This window comes from Platichthys flesus, chromosome 1 (genome assembly GCF_949316205.1).
Source record: "Platichthys flesus chromosome 1, fPlaFle2.1, whole genome shotgun sequence".
NCBI lineage: Eukaryota > Metazoa > Chordata > Actinopteri > Pleuronectiformes > Pleuronectidae > Platichthys > Platichthys flesus.
In genome coordinates, this window is record NC_084945.1 from 25,871,117 (window position 1) to 25,887,075 (window position 15,959).

The window sequence follows — 15,959 nt, forward strand, 5'->3', positions numbered from 1 at the left end:
AGGCGCCTCCTTTCCGCCCCCCTGTAACATAAATTGAGCTGTTCACATCAAGTGCTATGCCCCTCACACATAAATTACATTTTTATATGCTATAAATGATCATATTTGCATCCCATACTTTAGATTCCCCTTCTGTTGTCCTGGAGTTTCAATTTCCCCCGATTTTCCCCCTCATATTAAGTTTCCCCATCTGCCTGTCCACTACAAGCACCAGTGTGAAAAAATGCGAGTCCGGTGTGAACAGCCAGGCAGCTGCGCTCTTGAGAATGGAGCTGCGCCTCTGCGTCCGGAGTAAACCCGGCATCACAACACCACCCCCAGCCTGAACTGTTGATACAAGGCAGGATGGATCCATGCTTTCTTGTTGTTTACGCCAGATTCTGACCCAACCATTTAAATGTCACACATGAGATTGAGAATCATCAGACCAGGCAACGTTTTTCAAATCTTCTATTGCCCAATTTTAGTGAGCTTGTGTGAATTGTAGCCTCAGTTTCCTGTTCTTAGCTGACACTTCTTAGCGGTGTGGTCCTCTGCTGCTGTAGCCCATCCGCTTCAAGGTTCAGAGATTGTATTCTCCATACCTTGATTGTAACCAATCTCGAACCACTCTGCCCATTCTCCTCTGACGTCAACAAGGCATTTTCGTCCCGCAACTGCCGTTAACTGCGGCAGTAGAGAGCAACAAAAAAAGTCATGTGACCCCCACTGTCTGTGAATCAAGTTTCAGAACATTTACTGTAGACATTTTGAAAAACACTTAAAAAAGAAATTTGCCGGATTTTTATTATGGCTTTCATAACTTGCTCTTATTAAATATTTATAGACACAATTATCATGAGGTCACCATGAATCTTGACGTCCCTCTTGTTCATGGTGACCCCCACTCTCTGTGTGGGTCACAATCAAGTTTCAGAAGATTGTTCATTAAGGCACTCATAACGTTCTCTTTTTAAAGTTTAAAAATCATTTAAAAAAAGGAAATTCTCATTTTAATCTCCTTCTTGTTCATCCTACGGAGCCCTGAACATAAGACCTGTGCTTACAAAATACAAAAGCACAAGATAAAAAAACATAATTTTGGGACCTCAGAGGCTCCGTACCCAACACATGTATCGTAACACCACGAGGAGACGCGCAACAGTTGGAGGTGGTCGGCCATGCGGCCCCTGTGGATGGCTCAGAAGAGTGGCACTTTTACCTCGACAGAGGCGGAGGTAACGAGGCTATGATGCACTTTGACCTTTGGCATTACCGTATCAACAACTTTATGAAGTGAATAGATAAGAACGCAGGAGAAATGAGCAGCTTTGGTGTTTTTCAGAGTGAGACAGAAAGAGGCTGAAACAACATGTAAACTCCTGTTTGTTTCCTCCAGTAGAGTCAGACTGTTCTAGATCTACCATCCTACCGCTTCTCATTAACGAGAGACTGTTACTCTCCATCGAAACGTGAGTCTTTGAATGTTGTGCGAAAAAGAAAGAAATATTAAAATATGATGACGTCATAGATTGAGTGCTCTAATAGTATATAAACATTTTTTTTCTTGCGTCATCATCGGTGCCGTGGCTTAGATGGTTAAAGCGCCTGTCTAGTAAACAGGAGATCCTGGGTTCGAATCCCAGCGGTGCCTTTTGCCGATGTTACTCCTCCACTGTGTTCTACCCATAGACTGTATATACAGTAACAAGGGTTCTGCCAGCTGGGTTACCAGAGGACTCTTCTTTTCTTTATAGTTCAACCAACAGTCTTCTTCTTCTTCAAAACACGACCTGCCTCCTCTTCTTCTTTAAAACACGACCTGCCCCCTCTTCTTCTTTAAAACACGACCTGACCTCTCTTCTTCTTTAAAACACGACCTGCCTCCTCTTCTTCTTTAAAATACAACCTGACTTCTCTTCTTCTTAAAAACACAACCTGCCTCCTATTCTTTAAAACACAACCTGCTTCCTCTTCATCTTCAAAACACAAACTGCCTCCTCTTCTCCAAAACACAACCTGCCCCCTCTTCTTCTTCAAAATACAACCCGCCCCCTCCCCCCCCCTTCTTCTTCAAAACACAACCTGGCTCCTCTTCTTCTTTAAAACACAACCTGCCTCCTCTTTTTCTTTAAAACACAACCTGCCTCCTCTTTTTCTTTAAAACACAACCTGCCTCCTCTTCTTTAAAACACAACCTTCCTCCTCTTCTTTAAAACCCAAACTGCCTCCTCCTCTTCTTTAAAACACAACCTGCAACCTCTTCCACCGTGGAGCTTCTGTGCAAACGCTCTGCAAATTGACTTTGTCAGAGAATTGCGGTGCATGCATCTGACCACACGGGGGTGGCACCGAGACAATAAATCGCCTACAATGGAGGATGAGGGCAATCCTGAGGAACCGTCCTCCCGAGAACTGTTCATTTGAACAAGTAGCCTCAGCTTGTGGTGACAAACATACATCAGAGCAACGTCTACAGCGTCTACACGACTGCTGGTGTTATTCAGTCCTTCAGTGAGGACAGAACCAGACAGATAAACAAAGAAGAATGTGTCCGCTGTATCCAGGAAGATGCGGCAAGCAGATCACAGACTGGATCACAGGCAGAGCGGAAGTTGGACAGCTTTCTCTTCAAAATAAGAGCTTCAGTCTGTGAGAACACTTTCCACCACCTTTGCAGCATGCACCAGTGTTTTGAGACGATTAACTTTTAAAGTGTTGACTGGTCATCTCTGACCATATTTTAAGTTTGAAATACTCAACGCATCAGTGTAGTCTTCGGTTTCATATCCCTGTGTCCATTTTTACCTTTAATTTACACACACCGATGCTGTGTGATGCTTTATTTTTATGCTGCTGAGTTGTACAATTATAATCTTTTCCTCTCATTTTCCTTACAACTAGAATAAAAAGAATATTCATACTTATCTGCCAGATGAATGAAACTTCAGCCTTTAACTGGGTATTGCACTTGCTGGCACTCATGTGTTTTTATAATTTGTATCTCTTTCTTTTCTGTTTTTATGACTTTTTTTTATTCAGTTTTATGTATTTTTTCCCTTTTTAGTTGAAATGTCCTTTTAAGGTGTTTTTTATGACTTAAAATCTGTCTTTATATTTATCACATTTTAAAATGTTTTATTTTTCATTGACATGTGTTTTATTTTTATAAATAATTTATGTAAAGCACTTGTATGCATTTCTTGTATGACAGGTTATATTTAAATAAAGTGTGTTATAATTACTATTTACGTGGCTTCTTTTCTATATCTGCAATATCAAGGTAAAAGCATGGCTGCAATGTTCAAATTCTTTGCAATATAAAATGTGTTTCTTGGCCTATGGATTTTATTTGTTAGACTGTGTTTTAGTTTTTGTCAGAAGTGTTTTTGTTGATCAGTCAGAAAAAAATACATTACATTCACTTTAACAGAATTTTATATATCTGTCCTTCTTATAAGTCACAACTGCAGCCCCTCTTTTAGTATTTATTGTGTGTGTTGTCCTGGTAGATCACAACGATCCAATACTGCATACTGTGAAAATAAACTGAATAAGGTTAACACGCGTGTCCTTATATGCACTTTCTTGGTTTGGTGGCTTTTATTTTGAAGACAATAACCAGAAGTCGCGTGGTATACCTCAGCTAACTTAACTCCGGTGTCTTGGCTGCTTCTGCAAAGGACACAATGGGCTGTTCTCAGTGAGGAACCGTCGGTGTGTGTGTTTGAGATGAAGACAGATGTTGTGCTGGAGGATACAGATGTGGAGCAAACCGCTGGACCTGTGCTCCGGATAACAGCGGACGTCCCCGCAGGACCATGGGAGTGAGGCAGCTGCTGCTCGGGCTGATGTGGCTCCGCACCGCTCTGCCCTATGCAGGTGAGAGAGAGGGAGAGAGAGAAAACAATGCATCCTCTCTGCTGAGATGTTGACATGGAGATGTGTGCACGTCTCTGTATCCTCGGGAAACACAGTGGCGCCCGCTCCTGGTGCTTCGGGTACAGTCATTGAACAGATGTTGTGTCCCTTGGTGTTTGTTTGCATCTGGATCACCACTGAGGAGCTTCTGATACCAGCCTGTCTCAGCAGAGCACTCCTCTGTCCACTGTGTCAGTGGTGGATGTCCTTTAGTCTGCTGCTTTGTCCCGTGTCCCTGTGATGAAGAGGTGTGAGACAGCCCTGTTCCCACTGGGGCGATGGGACGGGGTGAGAAGATGAGGGTATCAACCTGCTCAGACCTGTGGGGCTATCGATCTGTGGTGGTGAAATGATCAGGCTGTGTGTGGAAACATGGATGCTCTCCCACAAATGTGATGCTGCTATCAGCATTACATCACTGCTTCTCTGCAGCCACTCAATCTCTCCCCCTCTCTCCCTCCACCCCTCCCCTCCGCTTTTTAGATTATCAAGGTGTTTTTAAAGGTCTGTGTGTCTGTGTGAGTTTTCATGGCAACAAGTTGTGAAGACCAGTGTGACAATTAGACCTTTTGGACAGTTTGGCCTTAATTTTTGAAACACCTTGAAAGGGCTGATGTGGGTTAAGACTTGGTATTAGGGTTCTGGTTAGAACTAAGTTTAGGTTAAGGTTAGGTTTAGGTTAGAATGAGCTTTAGGTTTGGGTTAGGTTCAGGGTAGTGTTAGGTTAGGGCTAGGTTCAGGTTAGTAGTAGGTTTAAGGTTAGGGTTAGGTTTATGTTAGAATGTGGTTTAGGTTAGTATAAGGTTCAGGTTAAGGTTAGGGTTGGGGTCAGATTATAGCTTGTACGGTTGTGGTCAAGCAATAATTCATCGTGTCACAGAGTGTCCTCACAAAGACTGAAGTACAAATGTGTGTATGTGAAGAGGGACGGTTTCCTGAGGAATACACCACATCATGGTGAACACATCATGTTGTGACTTGTTTGACTATGAAGAATATTTACGTCACTGTTCTTCTTTCTCGTTACACCCCCCCCCCCCCCAACACACACACACACACACACACACACACACACACACACACACACACACACACACACACACAGTTAATCTTCAGTCTTCCGTCGCTGAGAGAGCAGAAACCATGATATTCATCATAGTGACACTAGTGTCTCTTTATTTCACTACACAAATAAACAAACAACAATGAAAAGCTACAGCACTTAATACGGTATTAAACCGGAATCCTCCTGCAGGTATCAGTGGTGGAAAGTAGAAAAGGTGCATTTATCATTGCACTCTGCGAGTCTGAGGTTCTTGTACTTGATGTGAGTTTTTCTAGTCTCTGTTACTTTACACCTTTACTCCCCTGCATTCCAGAGGGCGATATTGTCATATTTAACCCATGGGGCCTGGCAAAGATCGATATAGATATTGAACCTATATTTCCATTTTGTGATAATTATTGATATTGTTTTATTGCTCAGACTTAATTTAACTTGTGTTTATATAACTGCTTTAAAATAAATTGAATTAATGATGTCCCCTAAAAACATGAAGAGCCAAAAATAAGTTTGGCATATTACACCTTACAAAAGAGCAGTTTTTTTTTTGCACACAAGTATTTGAACTTGTTTCTGGATTCAAAATAAAATTCAGTGCATTCTGGTCTGTTGAGACTGCTCTGGGTTAAACTGGTGCAAATGATAAAACCGCAGCCTAATCAACCCAAAAACAAAAGGAGACTGAAAACCAGGGAATTTAACTTTCTACAAGATCCTGAAGATCTCATGCCACCCCTCAGCTTATTTTGACCGTTAGTGTGAAGGCAGTAGCAACAGCATTAGCAGCCACACTGTTGTCTAGATTTATTGTCTCATAAAAGATGTGATGCAGTAGACCTGCTCTCACGAGAATCTGTCAGAAGGGACGTTAAACCCCCCACAATCCAAAACCCAAGAGTCATTGCACCAGATTGCAACAGTGTGCTGCTGTACTTACTAGGTCTGGGTCGTCGATATCCATCACTGAGGTCTAAAGGATTCCTCCACCCCACCTCCGCTCCTGTCATTCTGCTGACTGCACTGAATCATCAGGAAAGCCTGAAACATCCACACTCAGCAGAAGAGAGAGCTAACCTGCTGCTGTGTGCTGGTGTGGTTTAATCATGATGGAGCCGTTCAGCTAATGTCCTGTCGTTATAGTTCTGGTTAATTAAGAGTGTCTCTCTTACTGTGGCGTTAAGCAGTCATGAGATGAGCTCTCAGCACAAGAACGAGAATGAAATTCCTCCTAATTATGTGATGCTTACATCACAAAGTCAATGAATAATTCTCCTTCCTCTGGTTTTAAGACTTTCTCTTACCAAAACCAAACCTCTTCCTGATGTCCTCACTTATTAGAAAACAATGCGATTCATTGCCTGCACTCTGCACAGGCCTTACTCCTGCTGCTCCTCTTGGCCGCCCCACACTGTGTCGTTCCCTGGGGCAGTGGTGCGATGGCAGCAGGCGATGCTGTTGCCGTGGCTGCCAGTTTGACTGCTGCTGCTGCGACGGCTCCCGTGTGATCAGCACAAAGCTCTGCTGAAAGGCAATAAGGTTGTTTGTCATGTCGGAGTGATTGTATTTAGGTTTTGGCATCGATCAGAGAAATAAAAGAGACAAAATGACTGTGTGTGTGTGTGCGTGTGTTTGTGTGTGGGTGTGTTTGTATGTGTGTTCTGGCATTAGCAGTATGGATCCTGCTGAGCACGCATAACACTAAGTTCATCATGAATAAAGGACAACCTCTCACAACTCTCTTGTGAAAGGTTGTGTATTTGTTCCCTCTTAAATTCAAGATAGCAATGATTTGTTGTGGCTACGATAAAAAGTTTTTTTGGCGTAGGTTGCAGATTTACTGATGAGATTTGTATTAATAATATCAATAACTTCATTTGTGTAGCACAAGAATACAAAGCATCAGAGAAATTGTCATTTAAATCAAAGACAACAGGTGAAATAATAAAACATAATGTAAAAGTAACTGCAAAAAAAAAGGATACAACAAACAAGTAAGAGTAAAAAAAAAAGGATGATTGTTACTGACACTGAAACTATCTCAATCACTAAATTGATCCTGGTAACAAGTCTTTTCTGAGCAGTCTCATGATACATGATTATTCCTGTGTGAGTCACAGCGCTCCATTTTTGTCGAGAGACTATTAATAACACATCACTGATCCCCACTGATGCACTGGGTGACATATTCCTTCATTACCTTCAACACATGCAGCATCATGCTACTCACTAGCACAACAAATGTGTGTCAATCTGCAGCTTATAATAGTTTCAACGTCATTATTTTCTCTTGCTTTGGGTAGCGTTTGACAAAAAACATAGAGCCCAACTATTTTACCTAAAAAAATATATATATTTATATATACATTCACTCCTGCGCTACCACAGAAAGAGCTTTGGAGCCACAGTCAGGCTGGGGAAGTCTAACATCACATCTACTCCTTTAGTAGAGCCATTGAAATTCAGCCCTTTTATCTCATTTTGATTTGTGCTGAATAAGAAAATTAAAAAAAATGCCAGTATGTGAAGCAGCATAGTGAGACTCTAAGCACATTTGTTGATTTATATCTCCCTTATTCATGAAGACCTGACACTGTAAAATAATAACATTTCTTCCAGGTCAGTGTTTCATCGGTGGCATTAAGTATGTACAGAGGGATTGCAGCGATGGACCTCCCTGATGTGTTTATCCCTGTCTCTCCCCCCCGGTCTCTTTGTCATCCAGCAGGCTTCAGTGAGAAGGTGGAGCTCCACACGGAGCGGAGGGGTGTGATCTACAGCCCTTCGTGGCCGTTAAACTACCCGGCTGGAGTCAACTGCAGCTGGCATATCCAGGGAGGTCAGGGAGAGGTCATCACCATCAGGTAAAGGTCACTTCTCAAACACACAGCTGTCACATGAGTTCTGTCTCTGTGTGAGCACCTGAAATGATAAACTCTCTCCTCCAGTTTCCGTAACTTTGACTTGGCGGAGTCTGGAAATTGTTCTGGAGACTGGCTCATACTGACTCCCATGTGGCATGGGGAATCCAGGCTGTGCGGCTCCATGCTGCCTCCACCCGTCATTTCCACCAGGGGGCGTGTGTGGCTCTACTTCCACTCTCAGGCCAACGGCTCTGGGCAAGCTCAGGGCTTTCGTCTCTCTTACATCCGAGGTGAGAGGATATTGATGTCATCTTTTGAGCAATCTGTAACCAGAGTGAATTTAAATGTCTGGATTTATGAGGCACAAAATGTATATCATCTGAATTATAAATAAGAAACATAATAAAGTTTAGACCATTTTTTCAACATGTTGATTCTTGTACAAATAAAACATGTCGTGATAAGATATTTTACCAAATGAGGACACTCTTATAGAAATGTCTTTCTTGTCATGACATGAGACATTGTTGGGCTCTTGGTTCCGGTCAGAATGTGAGAGTATCTGCGTCAGTTTGGAGCCACCATGAGCTGATGGAGGCTACAACTGGGGGCACGGATCAGTGTGACACTGTCAGCCGGTCCCACCCTCACCCTAAAACTAAATACTCCAGGGCACAGGGTGATACGGCTTAGGGTAATCTTGATATTGACTGTACAATTACCAGATATTTCACATTTTCTTTTCTTTTTCTTTTTAATATCGAATCATCAATGATGGCTGCTTGTTTTCAGGAATTTTATGGTGACCTTCGGTGTCTCAGTAAATTACAGTTTGAGGCCCTGTGCAGTGGATCAGGGTTTATAGTAATCCAGACAAATGGAATTAAAATTAGTGGGTGTAGGCTGCTAGACTTAAAACTGTTAATCTAAACTCATTAGGCAGTGTTAAGCCTGTATATTGAAGTGTGTTGTGTTTGTCCATGCATCTTATGAGTGTTGCTGCACTCAGATTAATGCTGGCTCATACGTTAATGTCAGTTTGTCTTGAGTGATATTTTAAAGTTCCATTCTGTGCATTTCTTTCCTCTGTAGGTCACCTGGGTCAGAGCAGCTGTCAGCCAGATGAATTCCTCTGTGGGAACGGCAAGTGTCTTCCTCACTCCTGGAAGTGCAATGGTCAGGATGAATGCGGCGATGCCACCGATGAACGCAGCTGCTCCCCTCCCCCCACTGAAGCCCAGCCTGGCCTCTGCCCCTTTGGCTCCCTACCGTGCACCGAGGTCCAGTCCACCCGGTGTCTGCCTGCCGCCCTGCGCTGCAACGGAGCCCGGGACTGCCCTGACGGAACTGATGAGCTCGGCTGCCCCGACACAACCTGTGGCAAACGTCTGGGGAACTTCTATGGCTCCTTTGCCTCCCCGGATTTTTTCCGGCCTAATCGCAGCGCCGTGTCCGAGCTGAGATGCTCCTGGCTGCTGGACACCCAGGACCCCAAACCCATCGTGCTGCAGCTGGACCTGCAGCTCGGGCCCAGAGATTCACTGCACGTTTACGACGGCCTGCTTCATCAGGCGGAGCATCTGTTACAGGTCTTGTCTCATCATAACAACAGGCGCCTGGCTCTGCTGGAGTCGAGCCGGGGTCAGATGAGTGTACTGTACATGGCCCAGCCTCACAGCCCTGGACACGGCTTCAACGCCACATACCAGGTAGAACAATTTGGTGATATTATATCGTCTTTCTTAAAAATGTCCCTCCATCCCTCATAACTTAATGTTTTGAAACTCCTTGAAGCTCCTTCTGCTCAAGCTTTTAACCTTCATCTCCTCCAACTATCTTAAGGAATCAATACTTGTCTGAATGGTCGATAGAAAAAGTAACTGCTCTGTAGATGTAGAGAAAACACTCAGTAAAGTGGTCTCATCTTCTTGGTGCCTAGACGGTGACACATTTCTCCTACCCACTCCCAGGTCAAAGGTTACTGTTTTCCTGGCGAACATCCCTGCGGCAGCGATCAGGGCTGCTACTCTGAACGCCAGCGCTGCGATGGCTACTGGCACTGCCCGTCCGGCCGCGACGAGGAGGCCTGCCCAACGTGCCCAGATGGGGAGTTTCCCTGTGAGGGCAGCACTGGAGTGTGCTACCCGGCCTCGGAGCGCTGCAACAACCAGAAGAGGTGTCCCGATGGCTCGGATGAGAAGAACTGCTACGACTGCCAACCCGGGAACTTCCACTGTGGGACTAACCTGTGTATCTTTGAGACATGGCGGTGTGACGGCCAGGAGGACTGCTTAGACGGGAGCGACGAGAGGGACTGCCTGGCTGCAGTACCCAGGAAAGTCATCACTGCCGCTCTGATCGGTAGTCTGGTGTGTAGCCTGCTGCTGGTCATTGCCCTCGGCTGTGCCCTCAAACTCCACTCACTCAGGAGCAGAGAGTACAGGTGAGGACACAACACCTCTGTCCTTCATTCACTTTTTATTTCTGTTGACATCCTTGTTTTTCTTCTTCTTTATTGCCTTGTACAATTTATGTCATCATAGTAACACACAAAAAACCTTGTCTCCTATGACAAGTGCTGTTTAAAGATAAACTGTCACTCAGTCTATTATTGTGTTTTATTGCTGTTGATGGTGTAGATGCTGCAAACTCTACAGGGATAAAATATCTGTTTTTCAAAATAAGATAGTTGTTTTATCCCAAGCACTTTTACTGACCCGCTGTGCCCTCCTTGTTTCTCTCTCTCCTCTGTAGAGCTTTTGAGACTCAGATGACTCGCATGGAGGCAGAGTTTGTTCAGAGAGAGGCCCCTCCCTCTTATGGTCAGCTGATTGCCCAGGGTCTCATCCCTCCTGTGGAGGATTTCCCAGTATATAACCCCACCCAGGTGGTTTAACCATACATAATCATGCACTTGTGTATTTTCTAATGACTCTGGATTTGAACACCCAGCTGTGACCAACCAATTTTTTGCAATCTTGTGGAAGCCTGACCCTCACACTCAAATTCCTCTCTGCATAACCAATGGGCCTAAACTGACTAAAAAACTGTTGAAATCTATAAGATATGATATGATGTGCCATTTATGGAAGATATGTGGCATCCATCCGCTATTTATAGTAGTTAAATGGCATCTATCTACTATCTATATGAGATAAATTGACTCTATCTGCTAATATATATCTACTATTGTAAATTAAGGGTATTGTTTCAGTTTATTATTCAGAGTAAGAGTTTAAGATTTGGGGAAATTTGTTAAATGAGAAGATTGATATGACTAGACATTTTCCTAGAAATCTAAACTACTGCTTCAGAGAATTAATCGGGTTATACTCAGTCACATTAATACAATTCCATGTGCTGTAGAGCTGCTACTGCATTGAGTGTGAGATGGCAAAATGGAGCTGTAGAGTCATGCTCTTTGTGCAACAGGAAATTAAATTAATGTTATCCAGAGGAAATGGTTTTGGATTTCACTTTGAGCTTAAAATAAAAGTGTGCTAACAGCTTTAGTGCAGGTCAGGCTTCACTACTCTAAAGGCTCCTACTGACTTAACATTAAAAGCTGCCCACAGCCTCAGCTTGTTTTGTAACCAGGAGTGCAAGAGGACAAAATAGACAGGAATTACATTGTGCTGTGTTTAGCTGTAGCTTTGCACCAGCACAAAAATATGGCTCTAAGTTGCAGGTCATCTGATTCATTGTTTCTCTGTGTCCTCCTCTGTCTGCCCTCTTCCTCCTGCAGGCCTCCATCTTACAGAACCTGCGTTTGGCGATGCGCAGACAGATCAGACGTCATTCAGCACGGCGCTCCACTTCCTCCTCCTCCTCCTCTTCCTCCTCCTCATTCTCCTCCTCTCGAAGACGATTCGGTAATCTGTGGAGTCGTCTGTTTCGCAGTGGAGGGAGATCCCGAGGCCAAGCCCTACTGCTACATCCCCCTGGACCCACACAGATCATACTGGGGCTCCACAGCTACAGAACTGTGGTGGATCAGGGGCCTCAGGCAAGGGACCTGCTCGGGGATGAGGTTGATGTGATAGGTATGTCAGGCTCCACCTACTCAGCCACCATGGACCTGCAGCCCTGCTCACCAGAGAGCCCTGCCTCACCTCTCTCCTCACAGTCAGTGGACAGTCCAGAGGACGAGGAGCCATCACCTGTCAGCGGGGAAGGAGCCATGACTCCACAATGTGACTCTTCAGCCGCCAGCAGACATCATCCCTCCCCAAAGGAATCCTCTGTGCCCCTGTGCCACCCCAGGGCTTCTAGGAAACTTGTTCTGGAGCTTGCAGTTAACTTGAAAGGAGTTTCCTTGAGACGTTACTCCCCTCTAGGGCCTTCGTCCCCCATCTCCCCAGCTGTGTTTCCCAGCAGCTCCCAGACACCAACATCCCAATACCACCCTCTGGATCCAGGTGTGACTTCACCCACTGGGCCATTGTCCTCTTATGTGAAAGCAGAGGACAGTGACAGCCACTTTAGAGTGGAAGTATCTATCGGGGACAGACGAAGCAGGGATGAGAGGAGGGAGGGCAAGAGCAGCGTCTGCAGGTTCAGCAGGACCCTTAGTGATGAGGAAGGAGACTCAGGGAGGAAGACAACACCATCTTGAAAAGATTATTTAAATCTCTACCTGGTGTTGATAATGTCTGTACTGCTAAAGTGTCCTTGACATGTGTCCCCGCCAGATCCAGAGCTCAGACTCATACCTTAGCCCGACACATGGAGGAGGTAAAGCATCACACCCAATGAAAATTAAGCAACTTGTGTCCATTATACACTTAAAATGCTTGAAATTTGACATAGCAAAAGGAAATGACCAACATGCAGTGCTGATAGTGTTTTTGATCTGTGCTGTACATCTCATTGGGAAGGGAAGTGCATTCAGACTTCACTGTTGAACCTAACTTGCTGTTATAGTAAATTACACTCAGTTCTGGACACCAGTACCAATACAATATTGGCTACATGTTCGCCAAAGCAGCCTTTTAGTCGTTACTCAGAGCCATTATACACCGTTATATACTGTGAACCATAAAAAACAATTGAATGATTGCCTCTACCCTGTCCTATCCCTAATTTATTATGTGAGGTGGTGTTATAATTATCATTATATGACATTTTCATGAAGGATGAAGCTGGCATGCCTTTATATTTTTGATATTGTCAACTAATTGTGTGTAAATGCCCAAACCAACGATGCTTTTGTCCATCTGTCAAGACCTTTCCAATTCACCTCCCTTTGAATGCACTTTACTCTATACATCTTTTATTGAGGCTTTATAACTTTCTAAAATACCATGGTGGTAAAGTTTTGAAGTTACATAACCCAAACAGGAGTAAATAGTATCTTTTGGGGACTATTTTCAGCTGTGCATTTATACACATTTGGTGAACTAGTGTGTTTTTGATGCAGCAGGGTGGTGAATTTAGCACTGAGACAGAATGAACTTCAGTGTGCACATTTATGGTGATGAGAGGAGATGCCAGCGATGTGTGTTTTTAATGAATTTGTCCCAAAAGTATTGCATTTGGGATAATGGAGTACTGTGGCACAGAGTAATTAGCCACAACACAAACAGTACTTTGTTGGTTTTGGTGTTTACATTGGGGTTTTTTGACAAGAACAAAAATACAGAAGATTACCAGACAAGCCATCTAAATGCAACCACTCAAAAGCAAATGTTTTACATTTTGGGAAATAATCATTCGAGGAGATGACACAATTGATACAACGTATTTTAATATATGGCTTCATGTAATTGTTTAGCTCAGGTTAGCTTAGCACAAAAACTGGATAAAGGGTAAAAAAAACGGGAAAGTTAAGACCTGTCCACAGATCCACGGAGGCACGACACAGCTGCTGCACAAAGAGCTTTTCATGAATGTACAGATTTTAAATGAATGTTTAAAATCGGTCGCAAACGTGTTGTTTTTCCGGGTTGACAATGTCACTTGAACTCTAGTTGTTAATTAAATTTCTATTAATATTCAACATATCGCTTGTCCAGATTACACCAAATCCGACACTGCACTTTGTTGGGCCCTTAACAATACAAATGCCATTAATGGTGCTGATGAGATGAATGGTTCTTTAGATATGTGAGCCAAATACAGACAGACAGACAGACAGACAGACAGATTTATGGGATAACAGAGATATGAAATAAGCATGAGACAATAATTAATAATCATAGTTTCAAAGAATGTCAAACTATTCAACAAGCAGTTTAACCATGCCAAAACTTTGTCAGTATTTGTACAACATGTTTGTTTGTTTTGCTTGTCTGCTTCACTGGTACTTTCAACAAACCTCTCTTTGTGGTGTTTGGATTTCAAATCTTTATACACCATCTTCTTTAAAACAGCCAAACCTGGATGTAAACTGGATTGGGAGTCCAGTTACCGTGGAGTCCGTTCCTCTGCTCAGCTCCTCCTCTTTGAATCAAACCCAACCTCTCTCCTCTCCAGCCTTTCATCACACCAGAAATCTGCCTGTGTGCTCTGATTTATGAGTTAACGTGGATATCCAGGAAATTTGGGGAACAGAGTAACCATGTCAGACTGATGACTGTTGGTGGAGTCCTTTTCTTCCCAGCGGTCCGTCTGCAGCACGGCTGACTGCACACTGGTTCGCTGCCCAGTCTTGACTGCTGGTTTATTTCAGTGGAAATCATATCAATGCTGTGGAATTTTCACAAGACATTAAAACAAAGACCTCTATTTTTTCAGCCTCCAGTGGAGACCTATACTAGTCTTTATACAACTCTTTCTGCCTTGACGAACTTGAACTTGAACTAGATTAAACCTGTGAGGCTTTTTGTGAAGCCGCTGCATCCACTGCTCACCTTTCTTGTTAATCACTGTTGGACACTGTTGGAGAATGTCCTGTTTCTTTTTTTTTTTTTTTAAATCAATGATTTTCTCCTTCTTTTACTGCAGGACATTAATACTGAAGAGAAATCTGGCTGATTTTTAGCTGCAGTGTCAGGTTTCGGTACTAAATACACTTGTCTATCCTGCTGTTTTTCATTCAAGTGAGCTTAACGTGCCATTTATAGAACATTTATTGTGAACCGCTGCTACATATTATGTGCCATTAGAGATGTCTTCATACCCCATAGTCCCATAACTTCTGCCTAAGGACTTGCTCTGATTCCTTTCCCTTTCTTTGAGCTACTTTATGGAGAGTTCCCAATCTCTTTAGTCATTCCTAGTCTCATGTATTCTTTGCTTAAATTCATTCTGCATTGCCTTATTGTTTATATTCAAAGCCTGCAAGTACATATTTGACTTAAATATAAATAGTTAGCTGCTGTCCGTCCTTGCTTTGTAATGTAAAGACACTATAAAATGCCTTAATGGTTTTCCCTTGCCATTTTACTGATCATTTCACGGATCACAGCTGTGGTTTACATGTTTGAAGAGATTAGATCTGACTGTGTGTGACATGACATTGATGATCTACAGGGCACTATACTGCATCAGGAATGTTGACTCTGGGATTATTATGAGAGGAGACTTAGTGAAATAAAAATGTTTCCTCCAGTGACCTTAACTCAGTGTATTTACATGATTATTTAAGTGATAATCTGCAAGACTCTCTATAGTTTTTATAGGAGTGTTTAATAACTAGTAATATGGATTGCAACATTTTTCTGTTCAAATTAGTTTTATGTGATAAGTGCAATTGTGGCTAGGTTGATGTTTTATCTGTCAGGTATGAACATGCAGGTAAATACACTGAATCAAGGCCATCGGTGGATGTGATGGTCTGATAGTGACATCCCTTTTCCTTGCTGTATGGTTTTGAAGCTTAAAACGCCGAAGTTAACAAATACCGTGTTTGTATAGAAGCATTTCCCTTATTTTGAAATATATATTTGTATATTTTCTGCTGAAAGAGAAAATACCACCATGACATTGTGAGATTTGCTGATCAAATCCCTGTAATGATACATGAGTGCTTTCTTGTTGATTTATCATTGTTTTCCTGTGCCTGCAATTAATAAAGTTCAAGCTGGTCATCATTTGTAAAATTTGTAGTAGTGTAGAAAATACACAAGGACATAATTTTATCCTTTCAGTAATTAAAAATACATTTAGTGAGTGGCCAATTTTGCACAAACCAT

At 42.9% G+C, this 15,959-nt stretch overlaps 1 protein-coding gene and 1 non-coding gene across 2 annotated transcripts; both read left to right on the plus strand.

Annotated features, from left to right (window-relative positions):
- The first annotated feature begins 1,559 nt into the window (after positions 1 to 1,559).
- trnat-agu (transfer RNA threonine (anticodon AGU)) lies at positions 1,560 to 1,633 on the plus strand. Its single transcript has one exon. It is a non-coding gene; the product is annotated as a tRNA-Thr (tRNA).
- A 2,035-nt stretch (positions 1,634 to 3,668) lies between these two features.
- On the plus strand, positions 3,669 to 15,846 carry lrp3 (low density lipoprotein receptor-related protein 3). Its single transcript, XM_062393006.1, has 8 exons — positions 3,669 to 3,682; positions 3,743 to 3,861; positions 7,686 to 7,824; positions 7,909 to 8,114; positions 8,917 to 9,533; positions 9,795 to 10,267; positions 10,579 to 10,711; positions 11,570 to 15,846. Exons 1-8 carry the CDS (start codon positions 3,669 to 3,671, stop codon positions 12,437 to 12,439), a joined length of 2,571 nt encoding a protein of 856 aa, XP_062248990.1. The 3' UTR covers positions 12,440 to 15,846.
- The last annotated feature ends 113 nt before the right edge of the window (positions 15,847 to 15,959 follow it).

Coding starts and splice junctions, on each gene's coding strand:
- lrp3 (XM_062393006.1), top strand. Junction 8,115..8,916: donor TCGTCTCTCTTACATCCGAG/GTGAGAGGATAT, acceptor TTTCCTCTGTAG/GTCACCTGGGTCAGAGCAGC. Junction 9,534..9,794: donor GCTTCAACGCCACATACCAG/GTAGAACAATTT, acceptor ACCCACTCCCAG/GTCAAAGGTTACTGTTTTCC.